This window comes from Tubulanus polymorphus, chromosome 9 (genome assembly GCF_964204645.1).
Source record: "Tubulanus polymorphus chromosome 9, tnTubPoly1.2, whole genome shotgun sequence".
Lineage (NCBI taxonomy): Eukaryota > Metazoa > Nemertea > Palaeonemertea > Tubulaniformes > Tubulanidae > Tubulanus > Tubulanus polymorphus.
The window spans coordinates 14,895,182-14,914,241 of record NC_134033.1 but is presented as its reverse complement, the minus strand read 5'-3'; the positions used below and the strand labels follow the sequence as shown (position 1 = coordinate 14,914,241).

General features: G+C 40.3%; 1 protein-coding gene across 6 annotated transcripts; it reads right to left on the bottom strand.

The window, feature by feature from the left end:
• Positions 1 to 236: 236 nt before the first annotated feature.
• On the bottom strand, positions 237 to 18,925 carry LOC141910722 (sodium/hydrogen exchanger 6-like). 6 transcript variants are annotated; one of them, XR_012619921.1, is made up of 18 exons: positions 18,609 to 18,925; positions 16,670 to 16,908; positions 15,990 to 16,067; positions 14,000 to 14,076; positions 13,721 to 13,818; positions 13,509 to 13,614; positions 12,642 to 12,883; positions 11,920 to 12,122; positions 11,505 to 11,616; positions 10,735 to 10,888; positions 9,991 to 10,042; positions 8,921 to 8,986; positions 6,095 to 6,180; positions 5,521 to 5,629; positions 5,178 to 5,297; positions 3,418 to 3,517; positions 2,794 to 2,825; positions 1,679 to 1,768 (listed from the first exon to the last, which is right to left on the bottom strand). XR_012619921.1 is itself a non-coding variant. In XM_074801454.1 (17 exons), exons 1-16 carry the CDS (start codon positions 18,871 to 18,873, stop codon positions 3,455 to 3,457), a joined length of 2,070 nt encoding a protein of 689 aa, XP_074657555.1. In that variant the 5' UTR covers positions 18,874 to 18,925; the 3' UTR covers positions 237 to 1,768; positions 3,418 to 3,454. The 6 variants fall into 6 exon arrangements, 5 of the variants coding, with proteins under 5 accessions (XP_074657555.1, XP_074657558.1, XP_074657553.1 ...); XM_074801454.1 differs by lacking the exon at positions 2,794 to 2,825 and having other exon boundaries at positions 237 to 1,768; XM_074801457.1 differs by lacking the exon at positions 3,418 to 3,517 and having other exon boundaries at positions 238 to 1,768.
• Positions 18,926 to 19,060: the final 135 nt, after the last annotated feature.

The window sequence follows — 19,060 nt, the reverse complement described above, 5'->3', positions numbered from 1 at the left end:
GTCCGTATTATTTTAGACATTAAAAAAATTCTTTAGAGATTTAAAAAGATATGACCACGGTTTAGAACCAATTTCCATAAACTGTAAATTCAACTAGGATTATTAGACTTTGCGCAGATCACCAAATCGAGCGTATGCCAAACATCCACACACGTTCCAAAATCGAAACCGGATTCGAATCCCACTATTATTACGTTACGCTTAATAAACAAAGAAATAAATAACTTTTAATTTTTTACAGAAGCAATTTTAAGTGGTTCTTGTTGTTTATTTATCACTGATAATTGATACATTCATTAATAATACAGCAATTGAACTCAATAAAAACATTGCACGCTGCTCGGGAGAGAAAAATTACACGGCGATTTTTCAATCGTAAATTTCTACATTCAGAATAAGATCCACGCAATTGTCTACATTTCTTCAACATTTATTCTCTTTTAATCATTATATATATATACATTGTGTATAATAAATAACACTGGGGAAAAAAGAAAAACTGTAAACAAATCGAACAATATGAATCGGTAACAAAATGGTTTTACACTCAAAGCACTTTATATATACATTTTTGCATTCAGTCCAAAAGCAGTTTTAAATAATGTTATTAGATATATGTGTGAATGTCATGTTTTTGATTGTAGTAAAAACATTTAGGAATCGGCTGATAATTCATCACGCGTTAAGCACCTCAAACAAAAATCAATTCTGGGATCATTCATTTATTACGTACGCATAAAATTTGACTCTTTCAACCCCCCTCCCCCTTTGTACGCAAAATCGGCCATTTTTTCATATACATTCAGCAATACAGTACGCAATTGCACTGACCCCTCCCCTTCCCCTAATGCGTACGTAATAAATGAATGACCCTCTTGATTTTCAGAATGTTCGTTAGAATGACTAGTTAGTAGTAGGCCTACCGCCAGGGCCCAGTTCAACAGTTACCGGTTTTATTCGACTTCGCGTTTGGAATTTTGCTTTCTAACTCTACATTCAAATCTTAACCGACAATTGAAGCGCTGGATCCAGGGGCCAGTTTTGTAGACTTATGAGCTAACTTACGAGCCCCGGTTTAAAGTAAATAACCAGTCTATAAAACTGAGCCCAAGATAACAGATTACCACATAAAACATGATAAAACATCGAAAACATTTTTCATATATCTTTCTTTCTCTCTGTGTATCATAACATAAATCCGAGATAAATAAATTTTCTTACGTAACAAACTTAAATACTAAAATTTTGTCATTATTTCATTCCATATACATTGAATACACTCATACAACTTAATATACAACTTTTACATGTATAAGGAACTTTTCGTCATAATATACATTTCTCTATGTACAACATTAAGGCTGATCAGACCATACATAGCCTCAACAGTGGTTCCATATATCACCACACAACGTCGCCACTGTCTTGTTTATAATTATGCCACGGATAATAAAAAGATCTTTAACCGAGCCTGCATCACATTGAAAGCAGCTTCGATTTCGTCGACGGCACGAAATAAAATCATTGATTGTTATTTACTCACAACATTTAAACGCTAGAAGCTGTTTGATATAAACTCTCGATGATGATATATATCCCCTCACGCGCTGTTATACGCATCGTAGTCCGATTCGATACCACTAGGTGTCGCTGCAGTCTATACGGCGTCGCCGTTGATGCCGGCGATGCGGATTCTGGTCGGGCGTATCGCTGCAGACGTTAGGTTGGTATCGCTTCCTTGACTGAGGTCTCCTTCCTCTATAGGGGACTAGAAATACAACACAGATATATATACGTGTCAGACAAATGTACCTACAATACAGTAAACATCGCCTTTCTCAGACACGGTCGACTCGTGACTAATTATCTAACTTTCTAATTTATCTTTCGATTCTTGACTTGGACCAATTTTACCGGTCCCAGTTTGTCGGAGTGAGGCAAGGTTTTCTGTACTATATTATTCAATCTTATGATGTCATCAATCTGCAGCCTGGATCGCACATTCACCATTTTAAGTATTTATGGATGATCAGTTTTTCAGTGCGACATTTTAATGGCTAATTTCTGGTTTACTGAAGTTCATTTGAGGGTGGGTTCCAGCAGCAGATCGATACCACCAGAGATGTGCCGAGGCGCTTGTTCATGGGTAGCGAACGAACCCCCTAAAATTTTCAGAGCCCTTCAAAAAGTCAGTGTGAAAAAATTTGGGTCCATGGGTCAAAACTTTTCGAAAAATTTGGATACAATTGTCATGTTTTTTTTTTCTTTAAATGAAAAGTAATCTCAAATTATTCATTCAGGTACATATTTAAGATGTGCCCTTTTTCAAAAGGAAAGTGCCCCTTCTCACGGTGAAAAAGTGCACTTTTTCTTGAAATAGAACTGCCCCTCAAAAAAGCTTGGCACGGCCCTGAATACCTATGCATGCATTAGGCTGACCAAATTGTGGTCATAAAATATGTTTACAGTTTAGATGAGGATTAATTAGTTCTAAGGCGAAAGTTAAACCAAAACAGAATTTTACCCGACACCAAACCTTAGAGACCAAACACGACAAGTGACAGAGAAAGATCAAAATTTTGTTTTTCATTTTTGTAAAATGATTGTCAGTGATTGTGATGTATGTATGAAGCGATGCAAGAGAGGGTTATAAAATCCGTGTACCATAATCGGTGTACGTTCCCTGGCAAGTGAGGGATGATTCGTCGAGAAAAAGGAGGAAGCGATGAAAATGTAAAATAGAAAGAAAGCTCAGAAGTGATCGTTAAAAACACGCATGTTTCGTGTGTGTACCTTGAATTATTCTGCGGGTCAAACAGTGACACCTATAATTCAAACACGGAAATAAGAAAAATAAAAATCAATATACGTAATTAGTTTAATGAAACGAAGACAAGAAAACTTTCTCAAAAAAAAAAAAAAACCCAACGAAACAAATGAACGAAACAAACACTGAATACGTAATACAATATCGTGCTCAGTAAACCGCCCTGTCACCCCCTGATATATACGATATGAGTTCACCCAAACACCCCCGAACTTATATGAGATCAACCTTATAGTCGTGTGAAGTCGGTAGATGGCGCCGGTAGCAAGGCCTGCATTTCCTCGTCGTCCTACATGAAAATATCCCGTTTTTAGTTTTACAAAAACATTAGTCGGTTATAAGAGAGTAGACTGCGGCAAGCGAGGATATATAGGTAAGGCGCGTGCGGTTGGATGATTGAGTTGACCAGTTGACCGGGGAACTGAGACGACCAGTCAGCTCAGTCGGCCCGAACCAACACGCCTAACCAGTAAACGATAGAGTTGATTAGAATGATGAAGTACATGAAGTTATGGTAATTACTGGATAGGAAATTACGCAGACAGTGCTCGGGTTAGAGACATTTAGGTTGACATTAATGCGGGCCTTACTTGAGCCCGTAGAGGGCAGCACCGCCTGTCTGGTGCGCTACGCTACGAGGAGAGGAGAATCATCATCGAATACGGTATCTTCGTTCTCCTCCTCCTCAGTCTGTAACGATAAAAGCAGAGAACAAAAATTCCCAGTCAAGAAAGTAATCGCTAAATGAGAAATGGAATGGCCACGTTTGCAGCTAGTCAGTATTAACTGGACTGTGGTTGTGACAGTAACTGGACTGTGACATAGTCAGTAACTGGACTGCAGTTTAGTCAGTAACTGGACTGTGGTTTAGTCAGTAACTGGACTGTGGTTTAGTCAGTAACTGGACTGTGGTTTAGTCAGTAACTGGACTGCGGTTTAGTCAATAACTGGACTGCGGTTTAGTCAGTAACTGGACTGTGGTTTAGTCAGTAACTGGACTGTGGTTTAGTCAGTAACTGGACTGCAGTTTAGTCAGTAACTGGACTGCAGTTTAGTCAGTAACTGGACTGTGGTTTAGTCAGTAACTGGACTGTGGTTTAGTCAGTAACTGGACTGTGGTTTAGTCAGTAACTGGACTGCGGTTTAGTCAATAACTGGACTGCGGTTTAGTCAGTAACTGGACTGTGGTTTAGTCAGTAACTGGACTGTGGTTTAGTCAGTAACTGGACTGCAGTTTAGTCAGTAACTGGACTGTGATTTTATAGTCAGTACCTGCACTGACTATGAATCAGTCAGTTGCCTGTGGTTTTGACAATATCCAGACTATGGCATAGTCAGTAACCAGACTACCATTTACTCAGAAACTGGACTGCGGTTTCGAGTCAGTAACCGGACTGCGGTTTCGAGTCAGTAACTGGACAGCGGTTTAGATAGATATATGCGGACATGAAAGGGGTGCTTTGAGTAAAACAGAGGTCGCAGGAGTAGATTGCAAGGTACAACAGTCAGAGACAACAACATGCATATAAAGCACACACCTTAAATCCATAGCGGGGTACCCTCCACCTGCGGTTTCCTATCACTAGGGGGCACCACCTCCTGACCTCGTACGCCGGAGGACTTTATGAGATTGAAAGCAAAATATAGAAATCAAAAACCATTCGGAAAAAATAACGACAACGAATTATAGTGAATCATGCAACTAGACGTACAACAGTTAACACAGAAAAACGCCTGACATTGCATAGGGAAAGGTTTATATAGCAGAACTCTCAATCCACCACATGGAGCAAACCTCCCAATACTACACATGGAGTAGACCTCCCTTCGCTCCACATGGAGCGGACCTCCCAATACTCCACATGGGCGGAACTCCCAAAACTGCACATGGAGCAGACCTCCCAATACTGCACATGGAGCGGACCTCCCAATACTCCACACGGTGCAGACCTCCCAATACTGCACATGGAGCAGACCTCCCAATACTGCATATGGAGCAGACCTCCCAATACTCCACACGGAGCAGACCTCCCAATACTGCACATGGAGCAGACCTCCCAATACTGCACATGGAGCAGACCTCCCAATACTCCACACGGAGCAGACCATCCTTCTTCCCAGTTTAACACCCGGGTTTGTTCTAAGAGCTAGTCCGATAGCCTGTGGCGAGTAAATTCCAATCAGGCTCGGAGTTCAGGTCCGGAGTTTCTCAATAGTTCATTATTGATTGTGATATATAATCAGGTTGATGTTAGACAGTATTTATAAGATATTACTGCGTATTTTTGCGATGTATTCGGTATTTAAGTCGTATTTTGCTTCGTCGTATTTCAACGTCGTCGATCCTTACCTCGGTATTATTTGGGTGTGTTTCTGTATCAGCAGCAGTGTTTACGTGTTCTATAGAAATAGTTAATTCACTATCGTCGATGATTAAATCCGTGTCGCTGTCTTCGCGTACTTTATCATCCTGTAAATAAATCCACACAGTCGGAGAAAATCAGATCAACAATTTCCAGTTGCCGGATCCAGCCTATCGCAAGATTTCCCCACAACATTTTCAATCTTGTCAATATTTGCCTGCATGTGACTTTACACAAATTTCAAATTTCTGGACCTTCGGCCAGGTACTCAGAAGGCACAATACGCTCACAAGACGACGTACAACTAAATGCGAGATGCGAGCAGCGTACCTGAGACAGCTGTTGTTCGGTGGTTAGTAACCGTGCCAACGGATGACAGCAACGAGGCAACGACTCTTCTAATAGCGGCCGACTGTGAGTTAATAAAGGCTTCAAAAATCTGTAAACAAACGGTCGAAATAGAAATCAAATATTAACGGTAAGAGGTGGGACCCATTGGAGTGATACGTTGGGGAGGGGTCTCATTGGAGTGAGAGGTGGAGGGCTAGGCTCTAATCAAAGCGACAGCTAGAGGGCGGGACTCACTCCTTTGGATTGATAGGTTGAGGGAGGGGATCTCATTGGAGTGAGAGGTAGAGGGCAGAACTTCCTCCTTGGAGTGACTGAAGGGAGGGACTCTCATCAGAGTTACATGTGTAGGGTGAGACTCTCATTGGAGCGACATGTGGAGGGAGGGGCTCTCATCCATGTGACAGGTGGAGGGGGACCTTTCCTGTTAGAGTGACATGTGGAGGGAAGGGGTTCTAATTTGAGTGACTGGAGAAGCTCTCGTCAGAACGACAGCTGGAGGACGGGGTTCGCATTGGAATGACAGGAATGGGGTGGGGTTTAGATAGACACTTACTTGTGATCGAAAGCGTACCAATATTTCACTAACCAGGCTTTCTCATACGCGGGTTGCATTTCCACTCGCGGTTCGCTAGGACTATGCTGTAATTATAAACATGTTCATTGTTCATTACTCTTCGCAGAACGATAATCGCTCTTCAATGTGACGATAATCTCGATGATTTATTATTGACGAACACCTAACACCTAGAAATGTACACATGCCAAGCATAAACCAAACCAAACCGAAAAATAATACAATGTATTAGGATCTAACAACAGATCAGACATCTCTAAAGAACTATGTAAAATCACTACTGTTAATAAATACACTGTAGTAAAATGTTATACAATGTAAACAATTACAATAATGTAACTAGTTACGAGACACTAGATATAATCAATCCACCTATCAACAAACAACTGAACTACAGTTTTATGAAACTCATGACGACTCCACAGCTTACTGTGGCAAGTGAGGATCCACCAGGTGTTACTAGTGTGCAGTTTTGACATCAACTACTGTGGCAATCAACAATTTCACTTGAGGCAAGTGAGGATCCACCAGGTGTCGCCAGTGTACAGTGTACAGTAGGACGTCGACAACTGCATCGATCGAGATTCCACTTGAGGCAAGTGAGGATCCACCAGGTGTGATAGTGTGCAGTAGGACATCTTGGAATAAATTCATAATTTTCAGTGAATGAATGACCACTTATAATCATGTCATAAACAGCATGACTGAAAAGGTAAATCCCGATTTATTTGGATAAAATGATTGGCTTATTTTTCAAGATGCTGGGGCCAAAAATGCTCATGATGCACTGAGTGATCGACAACTGTGAACTGTAGAACAGATGTTTGTTTGTAAAATCCTCTGTTTTTTTATTTAATACCTGAGGAAATTCAGTAAGTTGCATACTATCGTTAGCAAAGCCGGTGTCTTGATTAATCAGCTGTGAAAAACAGAGACAGTTTTAATAATAGATTTATAGACGCAAAATAAATAAACAAACGCAATAACACCAGAGCACAATCCTTAATAATCATATATATATACTACACCGCAATCATTACAGGCTACCATACTGCCCAATGACTGGTCATTACAGGCTACCATACTGACCACTGTCTGGTCATTACAGGCTACCATACTGACCACTGTCTGGTCATTATAGGCTACCATACTGACCACCAATTGGTCATTACAGGCTACCATACTGACCACCAACTGGTCATTACAGGCTACCATACTGACCACTGTCTGGTCATTATAGGCTACCATACTGACCACCAACTGGTCATTACAGGCTACCATACTGACCAATGACTGGTCATTACAGGCTACCATACTGACCACCAACCGGTCATTACAGGCTACCATACTGACCACCACCTGGTCTTTACAAGTCGCTCTATATTGATTAATTATATAGGTCACTATACTGACCAGTTGACACGATACTGTGATCTGGACTTAACTGACCATATCTAGTGTGAAAAGCTTAAACCATTGAAAGAAAAAGTAGAGATCGACACATCTTTAGATTTAGATTAAGAAGATGAAACATTCAACAATAATTCCACTAGCCCCCAAATGTGTTTAATAAATATATATAGATAAGACCAGCGAGAAGAATAACCATTCTATCTCTCCGTCCGTCTGTCAGTCTTACCGGCGTCGAGCCAGTAGTGGGCAATATAACCGATACTGACGAATATTCACGTTTAAATAAACAGCATAACGACGACGTCGATCGTTGTGAGGCAGACGTAGTATTCACTTCAAACTATACAAGAATATCATCATCATCATCATCATCATTATTATCATCATTACAGTTTATACTTATTATAATAGGGTTCCTACAGATGAGTCATTCCAAAATTCAAGGAGTTTTCAAGCAGAAAATTTCAAATTTTAAGAAGTGTATGCATCACTTTCATATCTCAATTACTGGTGACTCCTCCTAAATCGGTACTTATTTTGGTAGAATCTGTGTGTGCAACTAGGCCTAAAACCTAAAAATATTCTGATTGCCAATTTCTCAAAATTCAAGGAGTTTCCACAGACTTTCGGATACTTTGCTCAAATTCAAGGACCTTGAAAAGTACTTTTTGTTTAGAAGGAGTTTTCAAGGAATCAAGGAGTTATAGGGAAAATAACTGGTGCAAACCTGTACTCCCTCTACAGTGTAAGATCCCCCTCCCTCACAGGTACCAGTGACTCCTCCCTGACAGGAACTGTACAAAACCCCCCTCCTAGACAGCTAATGTATGAATACCCTAAGGCACCGGTGCGTGACTGTGACGTGCGCGGGATACCTAACCCAACAGGAACGTACCGACACGGGATCAAACCTGGATAGGTTCCGATACAAGGATCAAGAGACATTTATACATCAACATTTTAGGATAATAGTTCACAGTCTGTGCACTAGAGGGCGGGTAATAGAGGTATTTAGTGGAGGGGAACATAGCTGGTGGTGCGTATAACAGCTAACTACGGAACGCCATTGCTGCTGATACTGAATTATAGCAAATTTTTCGATTATTTCGATCATGATTTCTGCAGTGATGGTGTTCCATTCTAAACAGCACTGCTGCGTGTGGTGTCTATAACTAACTATAAAGAGGAGACATGCTTCAAACCGAGACGGGGTTCCCGGGAATCGCAAAGAGTTGCATCCAATCGAATATCGCAGACGTAACAATTAAAAACAAGCAGCAGTTGCGAATAAAACCGGGATTAATAAGTAACGTGTTCGTTATCGTTGGCAAGCTTATATGAGCAAATAAACAATGTCAACAATGCGATATGTATATAGATAGATGAATAGACCTGAATCGATCGTGGATTATCGCATGATTCATCCATCGAATTGTAGCGTCTTTGTTGAACCATTGCCTGTCAGCGACACCAATGTATACAATCATTAGTTTACAGGATCTCATAAACCCCATTCACCCCCCGTATCATCCCCAGCAGACCTCTTTAGATCCCCGCATTCATCATCCCCAGCAGATATCTCTAGATCCCCGTATTTATCATCCCCAGCACATATCTCTAGATCCCCGTATTTATCATCCCCAGCAGATATCTCTAGATCCCCGTATTCATCATCCCCAGCAGATATCTCTAGATCCCCGTATTTATCATCCCCAGCAGATATCTCTAGATCCCCGAATTCATCATCCCCAGCAGATATCTCTAGATCCCCGTATTTATCATCCCCAGCAGATATCTCTAGATCCCCGTATTTATCATCCCCAGCAGATATCTCTAGATCCCCGCATTCATCATCCCCAGCAGATATCTCTAGATCCCCGTATTTATCATCCCCAGCAGATATCTCTAGATCCCCACATTCATCATCCCCAGCAGATATCTCTAGATCCCCGTATTTATCATCCCCAGCAGATATCTCTAGATCCCCACACTTATGCTCCCCTCTCTTGATCGACTCCCAGCTTCTCTACATCCCCACACTGATCCTCAGCCTTCAAAGATTCCTCAGTTATGCTCGCTTGGCCTCTATTTAACTGCCCTGCCGTCCCAAATCCCTTAAAACTCTACCCTTACTGGACTATAGACTATAAGGTACAAGGTATAAAGGTTTGCCTGACCCCTAAAAGAGAAGTCCAAATTGCTAGTAAAATCCTAAGCCAATTGAATAATGAATAATAACACAATGTGTTTCTATACGGAATATTCTAGCATACATTTTCCGGACTCAGTTCCACAATTGTAAGATTTCACGAGGAGCTAATACCAGCTATTTCTAATTACCGATAGTTACCGGCAATTCTGAAGTAAAACTCTAATTGAGAACTGTGGAGCTGTGTCCTCGAGTTTAGTACAGTGTTTGTGAACTAGGTGGGGCTGCGAATGGTGCGGGTTTGAATACTTACAGTTCGCACGGCTTCGAAATTCTGTGCATCGACTTCTTCTTCAACCCCGACTCTAAAATATCGATATATCAATATAAATATACTGAAATTCTGAAATCAACCCTTTCAGTACATGTACCCTAAATTATCCAACCCCGCGGTGCGGTGTATCCATCTTATTATTAATCAGTTGTAATCTATTGAAAGATGGCAGCACACGTCAAACATTGTGAAATATTACTAATTGATGATACAACGCACTTCAGGTTTATAGACCAAAAATATGCCTGTTAATACACTACTTCACTGGGGTGGTGATTCAAATAATCTCCAGCACTGTGCATCTCCCTGCAGGGATTCGAACCTGATGGCATCGCTACACTCACAGTAAGACTGGGTGTGCAGAACTTGCAGAAACAATCAGGTTGCTCGTTATATGATTGCTTCAATGGCAAAATTCTGGAAATATCAGATTGCCTGCTGTATAATCGCTGAGGTAGATTTCAGGGATAAACTATCGATAGAAAAACCTGGGATAAAATAAAGCGGGATTTCTGATTGGCTAATAATGACATCATCAAAGCTGCACATGTAACTGCACACCTGGTCTAGTGTGGCAGGGTTTCGTACCGTGGCGAGTCTCGATGCCATCACGTTTAAATCCGTGCCACGGGTAGAATGCCAGTGCTATAGTATAAAACTATCAGCTCTAAAACGTTTAATTTACTTGTAGAATAATAGATGGAGCTGGTGTTTAGTGCTTACCTTATTTTTAACCATTGTAACATCGACGTTACAACGCCGCCGCACATGACAACCGTCGCTATGACGATGACTAGCGTCGTAGAGAACATCAGTCTGCGCTGATCGGAGGCGGTGTTTCTGATCGCTAACGCGAACGCGATAGCTCCGCGTAATCCTACGAATTTAAATCAGCAAAATGAACTGAGTACGGTTTCACAAAAAATTGTTGGTTAAATTGATTAAAGTATTTATATAGCGCCAATTTAACTGATTCAATGTTCAAAGACGCTTTATAGTAATCCAGTGGAATAAGGCTAAACAAAAATGATACCTTGTTTCTCCGCAGCGGCCGGGTCATTTTTGTAAAATATGATAAAATTTGTAAACAGTTCATTTCTATAGCGGCCGGGTCTGTTATGGTAAAATTGATCACGATTTAAAAAAAAGTAATGTAGATAGGCAGATAGGCGGCCGGCCGGGTCAACATTTAAGCTCAGCAGAGCGGAGAAACAAGGTATCAATTTTTTTAGCCTAAACAGGTATGTTTTTAGGAGCTTTTCATTGAATTTTCCGATATCGGGTTCATGACAAATGTTTTTGGGTAGAGCATTCCAAATGAAGGGAGCAAGAAATGTGAAAGATTGTTTCTCAAAAGTACTAAGTCTATGGTTCGGCATAATAAGCAAATTATCTTTAACAAGGTATCTTTAGAAACTAATCTGAGAAATATTAACTTCGCAACCAGCTCCTAGGAGGTTCTAGGGTTGCAGAGGCAGGAGGCTTTTACTTACCGGCGAACACCATCATATGTTGAAAGTTCATTTTGATTTTATTCGTTCTGCCGAGATTGAGAAAGAATGAAAGAGGGTAAATCATCATAGCACGCGCTATAATAATAGCAAGCTGAAACGATATGTTAAGGTTTGTAACGGAAAGAGTGAGAGAGGAGAGAAAATGAATGGGAATAGAAATAATCAATAATAATAATAATAATAATAATAACTTATGCAGCCTAAAATCCATATAAATATGCTCATTGGCTTTATATCATATATAAAAGGAGAACAGAGATAACTAAAATGAGTTTAATTAAAAGCTTTGATGAACAAATGGATTGAAGGACTAGATTTAAATCGGACTAGGTAAAGCACTACAGGCACTGGGCTTTTCAAGAAAATTAATCGTTAATGATAACTGAAAGGATACGAAAGCCGTGAATATGAATCCAGCGTCCCACACATGTTTTTGGAATGTAAACGTTGAAACTCCGATGTACAAAAACACAAAATTCTCCGCACAAAAATTCAACAATTCGAACAGTTGTTTCGTGCGACCTTTCGATTCGACCGACAGGTTGTTGTACGTGTAATGAGCTTGAGTTATACCACAAAATAAGACGGCTACGATACCTGCAAATATACACACACAAGAATTAGAGAAACGCGACATGAGAATGAATGTATGGTGTTCATACATGTTACTCCAGTTCATTTTCAATTAAAAATGCCTCGGATGAAGTGTGGATGATCAGTTTTTGAAAGTGCACTGATAAAAAATGTCTTATGTCTGGTAGTTCGATAAAAAATTTCTCAGGTGAAGTGCTAAACACATGTGAAGTGTGGATGATCAGTTTATGAAAGTGTGCTGATAAAATGTCTGATATCAAAGTTCAAAGTTCTGTGTTTGAAGAAGTTTTGACCATTAAGCGACATACTCTTGATATAATGCTCTTCTATTTCAAGTTTCTCGTTTTGGCTGAATTAATTGTGGGATTTTTTCGCGTTTATTAGGTGAAGACGATCACAAATAGGAAGAATGAATGTCTGATTGGGTCCAGGGGCCGCACAACGATGGACCATGGTATAAATAGATGCATCGAGAATCTGAACAGATGAATTGAGACGTGAGGAGAGAGATTGAATACTCACCAGTCATATCAGCAGCCTCCGCACATTGAAACGTACTATACGACATGAGGAAGAATAAAGCAGTCTCCAGTAACGGGTAGTCTCTGACGTGCGTATATTTCGTCATCAACGACGTCACGCAGCCCATCACTGTTCCGATCGCGTACGAACCGAAGAATATACCGCAAAAACTGCCGATCGATTTGAAGAACGCTTCGACGTCGAAACCGCCGGTGTTCATACCGGCGTATTTCTCTATAGACCTAGAAATAGAATACATGAACTATCATTGTTTCGGTCGGGTCAACTGTGAAACAATGCAGGGGCTGCAGATATTCAAAAGCACGCCCAAGTTCGCTAGTAAATAAATAAATGCCATAGCGCTTACTGAAATTGCATTATGAGCATGGAATTTTTCTACAAATTAATTATAACCATATTTTCAGCAACAGACTCCAGGGGTCAGTTGCTCTAAGAGTTGGTTCGAGTGGATAGCTGGACACAGTGACCATTCAAAGTTCATTGTTACCATTGCATTTATCTACCAGTTATCTTTAACCAACTTTTGAGCAACTGGGGCCAGTTGCACAGTCGTGACTTAAGTCAAAAAGTGGTCTTAAATCTTAAGACCAGTCTTAAGTTGTTAGATTGGCTATAAAACTAAGTTGGTCTTAGACCTGTCTTAAGTCTAAGCTATGACTATGCAACAGGCCCCTGGCTCCTGATATTCTACTAGGCTACTCAGATAGAGGGCAATTGGGCAAAAAGGGGAGAGTGCAGTAAGGACGTTGATCGGTCCAGTAAGGGGATGGAGGGATCCAGTTATGAGGTTGAAGAGGTCATGCAGGTCATGATGGGTGCAGGATGGGAGGGTCGTTGGTTACTTACTGCGATAATACAATAGCTACAGCATCATTGAGAACGCTTTCACCGAATATAAGAGCGTATAATGTGACATCGACACCGAGATCATGGAATATAGCCAGTACAGTTACTGTTCGTTAGAAAATAATAATAATAATAATAATCAAACTGTAAAACATGTAGAAGACAGATAGAAACAGAGGCTGAAATGTCAACCAGGGAACTACGTAACTCACCGGGGTCAGTGGCCGAAATGAGAGCCCCGAAAAACAGACAGTCGGTGAACTTCAGACCCAATCCGGGCATCAATCGCGTTATACCGAAACATATCGCGCTGAAATATCGAATAAATCATAACAATTATAGAACAGTGATTGAGAATAGACTAGTGATATTTCACTGTGTGTTCAGGTAGTATCGATATTCCGCAGATTGTATCGATATCTCACACGTAGGTAGATTATCAATATTTCACACGTAGGCCTACACAGTTTTTAGAGTATCTCAATATTTACCCGACAATGAAACACGACATCGCTGTACCGAGAAAGGCAAACGTTATAATCGCTCCGAAATTACGGAAGAAATGTCTCTAAAAAACAGAATAAATCGAGATGAGTAAATAATTTCGGGCAGTACAAGGGGTGGGCTGGGGGCAGGCTGAGCGTAGGCTGTTATTAGACAGTAGAAGAGTGGACTAGCGATCTGGGGCAGTTTGATAGATGTGGGTTGCAAAATAACACCTGGAAACATCTTAAAATTAGTTATCACAATAGTTTCTCATTATAACTATGGTGGTTGTCGCCAAGGTTGAGGATTTACCACTACAGGATCCAGTTCCACAGTTGCGAGTTAAGATTTGACTCAGAGTTAACTCATTAAAATTGAGCTGATTTTAACTCAGAGTTAACTCTTTAACACACGACCGTGGAACCGGACCCAGGTAACTTTGATACCCGGTCCCACCACGCCGGAATAAGAATTTACCCCTAGGGTTACCTCAGATACCCGGTCCATGAACCCAGCGATTGATTAAGGATTCACTCTCTAGGGTTAACTTTACCCGTTAATGAAATCAGGCCCTGGAAAATTAGGGCCCGACGTGAATGGAGGCAGATTGAGAAGAGAGGCTGTTAAAGAATAGAAATAGTAATTTGAACATGTGTTCATATGAAGAGTTGTGACTAGTGACATATGGTGGACATTTTACTACTGTCTCTCCTCAGGCGACATAGATTGCAGGCACGAGGTTTATCTATCTGTAATCTCTAGTTCTACTGAAGCTTGGTTTTAAACCGACTGCTTCAGGAAATTAAACAGATTGATTTATTACGCGGGTGATGGCGTTGTATTCTGATCGAACTGTGTGTGTGTGTGGCCTGGAGTATGAGTCTGTGACTAGAATGATGAGATAAGGGCAGCAGTATCCGAGTGATCAATCACTATTTACAGCTACAGGGACCTCCGTAGATTCAACCAGTACGACAGCTGCTGCACGAGCTTCTGGCAAGCGAGGCTGAATGAGACTTGAGCCTGGTCGCACAGTCGTGAAAAATGTCATCTTAAATATAAGTCTCAGACCAACTTAGTTCTGCCAAACTAACAGCTGAAGACCAGTCTAAGCTCAATTTGGTTCTATAGCCAATCTAACAACTTAAGACTAGTCTAAGCTCAATTTGGTTCTATAGCCAATCTAACAACTTAAGACCAGTCTAAGCTCAATTTGGTTCTATAGCCAATCTTACAACTTAAGACCAGTATAAGCTCATTTTGGTTCTATAGCCAATCGAACAACTGAAGACCAGTATAAGCTCATTTTGGTTCTATAGCCAATCGAACAACTTGAGACCAGTCTAAGCTCATTTTGGCTCTATAACCAATCTAACAACTTAAGACCAGTCTAAGCTCAATTTGGCTCTAAAACCAATCTAACAACTTAAGACCAGTCTAAGCTCAATTTGGCTCTAAAACCAATCTAACAACTGAAGACCAGTATAAGCTCATTTTGGTTCTATAGCCAATCGAACAACTTGAGACCAGTCTAAGCTCATTTTGGCTCTATAACCAATCTAACAACTTAAGACCAGTCTAAGCTCAATTTGGCTCTAAAACCAATCTAACAACTTAAGACCAGTCTAAGCTCAATTTGGCTCTAAAACCAATCTAACAACTTAAGACCAGTCTAAGCTCATCTTCTAGTACTATAGCCAATCTAATAAGACCAGTCTTCAGATTCAAGATCACTTTAGGACTTAAGTCTCTACCATTCAACTGGTCTTAATCTCAGCATCGACTAATGTACCTGCGCCTGTTCAATAGTTACCATTTCGAGTTAACTTTGAGTTGAAATTAACTCATTTTCACTGAGTTGACTCAGCAACCTGGACCTCATTAAACTCTTGTTTAATTCAAGATTATTCAATGGATGGTACTTCTATTATTAGATCATTCTGAAGACAGTGAACTGCGATGAAATCCTAAGACCGACCGAAAATATCAACTTACTCGTTTCATGCTGTATCCGGCGTAGAATATTATCGGGGGCAGTAAAACATTGAAAAACAATTCCGGATCGAACGTCGCCTAAAATTAAGAAATTCATAAAAATTTTGGGTTGAGTTTTAGAAATACAATGAAACTCGAGGATAAGTTTTCATTGTCGTGATCATAATATTGATGACTTATTCGGTAGGGTGGCACCACTTTCCACATATTTACAAATTCCCAGAGTTTTCCCCGATTTTTCTAGGCTAGGCCGAACAGAACATTCACAGTGAATCTGAGTAATTTCTATGTTTAAGATGTTACAATCTATTCATTTTTCATTGAATTGATAAAGAAACGCGTGGTCAATATCATTATCAAAATTCCTAGCATTTTCTAGAGTTTTTTTTTGTGCAAAATTTGTCAAATTCACTTTTGCCTGATTTTTCTGATTCTCTCGAGTTTTCAAAGTCAGGTTTCAATTTCACAAAAAGGTTTAATTAAGATTTTTGGTTGTTGTTAAGTCCTTTAAGTATTCAATAAGATACAAGTCAAACTAAACCGTTTTAAGCATACACTTTTTTACGAAGCTGGATCGAGTAGCCAAGCCGTCCGAATTGAAAATAGTGATCCAAACTAGGACTTTCCCCGAGTTTGACTGCATCGAAAGTTGGGATAAATTTCCAGGATGTTAAAATTACCTTTTCGTCGAGTTCGACGTTTTTAATCGACGTGATATCTTTAATTTTGCCCTTATAATCGTATGCGTAATAAGTCGGTCGGGTCGTATTGGTCGTCTCGTCGATGATAACGACTCTCAGTCGCAGGTTATCGGGAGGTAACGCTCCGAGGAACGAACTATTCGGAGGTAACTCGACCGTCTCGTGCGTCGTCGCCGATCCGATACCGCCGTATCTTATAATGGCGCCTACCACTAAACCTGCAAATCAAACGATGAGATTTTTTAAATGAAACTTAGGCTAAAAAAAATTGATACCTTGTTTCTCCGCTCTGCTGAGCTTAAATGTTGACCCGGCCGGCCGCCTATCTACCCTATACATTACTCTTTTTAAAATCGTGATCAATTTTACCATAACAGACCCGGCCGCTATAGGAATGAACTGTTTATAAATTTTATCATATTTTACAAAAATGACCCGGCCGCTGCGGAGAAACAAGGTATCATTTTTGTTTAGCCTTATAACTGAAATGTTGTAATGGCACTGTGGTGTTTTATATTATAATCTTGACACTAGAATGACACTACATAAAAATTTAAACATTATTTTTTTTATTATTTCATCTCAGGCTAAAGTATGGGGGTAGGCCATCCTCCTTCGACAGGGATTTGAACCCGATGACCTATTGATTTGAAGCGAGCAAGCTCATGAAATGCTTTCAAATACTTATTGAAGACTCATCTTTTTAGACGAAATTTTACCTAATTGGTCAGGGCCCAGTTTCACAAAAAAGTTAAACTCAAATTTTTGGTGTAATTGCTAATGGTTACTTCATGTTTTCAATGAAGACAACAATTCAAACTAAACTGTTTTAGGCTTAAACTTTTTTGTGAAACCGGGCCCTGGACTACTGATGCTGAACTACTTTAAATTTTATTTTGCACTGCATTTTGTGCTATATATTGTATCTCAATTGTACTTCTTTTATATTCTGTTAAGTGTCATAAGAGCCTTTTGGAGGTGGGGTGGTACAATCCGGGTATACAGGGACTGGATCACAGGGACTTGACACAAAACGATTTTGACCCCAGTGTCCTAGGTAATATATATAAAAAGACCTTTTAGCCTTTTTATATATAGTACCTAGGATACTGGGGTCAAAATCCTTCTGTGTCAAGTCCCTATGGATTGGATACAGGGTGTACTGAAGGTTGGACTAGAGTACCCTGGGCATACAAGGACTAGATTTCAGGGGGGAGGGACCAAAGATTAGGGCCCAGTTTCACAAAAAAGTTTAACTAAAATTTTTGGAGTAATTGCTATTTTTTACTTCATATCTTCAATGAGGACAACAATCCAAACCTAACTGGGCCCAGGAGACTTATACAGGGACTAATTAGCCTAACACGGACTGGTTCAAGTTTTTTGGATTAAGAAGATGCTGCAGAGTAGTGAATCTATTTTCAGACGTGACTCCTGTCTCTCTTCCTCACCGTGTGACACACACACGTGTAATAAATAAATATGACTCATTCATGCTCGTGCTGCTGTATATACTCACAGATTCATTCACTGAAATCACTATCATAAACAATTCATATTTTTAAAACTCCATTCATTTTTCTCATTCTGATCATTTTACGAAATGAATGAACAATCAATTAATTTAATACGTTAATTAAGAAGGCGATCATTTCTAATTTTGGACAGGTGCCCATTTGTTTAAACCCACCACCCTGCCCTTGAGCCAAAATTGTAAACTGGCATAACATAGTACCCTAGCCTATCTCGTATAAACAAACAATTGTTGTGTAGGCCTATCATCCCTAAGGATCTACCCCTGACGACGTCTAGCCTAGGCACGTCCACTATCGCGTCTATCCAGAGTATCTAAGTACACTCTGTTTAACATCGCTGTTTTTAAAAACTGATGATGCATTTGCATGAAGAGACAACGTACCGTAAATAATAGATAATCCAGTTTCGTGCACGAATCTGAACCGAACATGTTTAAACAACCAAATCGTCAAAACAGTTAAAATTAATAAACCGATAAACATTAACAGATTCAACGCATCTAACTGATGTTCAGTTTTAACCCTCTCATCTTGAGCCGCTATAACATCGGTCTGCATCTGATCTCCTGCAGCGGCCGCCGCGGCTTTAGATAAACCCGGCCCGGCGAATATCATCAGTAAAATCAGCCCCGTCAACGCAGTCGCCATTTCAGTCAGTGGAGGGTGTATATACTGCTGGATACGACGCAACGAACCCGTCGCGCCCGATATATCCAACTGCTAGACGCGACGCTTAGGTCGACATGGATTGTGAATGTTTCAGAATTGAGGGAGCCACCGTACAGTGTAATTCAATTCAAATCGACATTATTCCCAACAATGATCACCGGCTCAA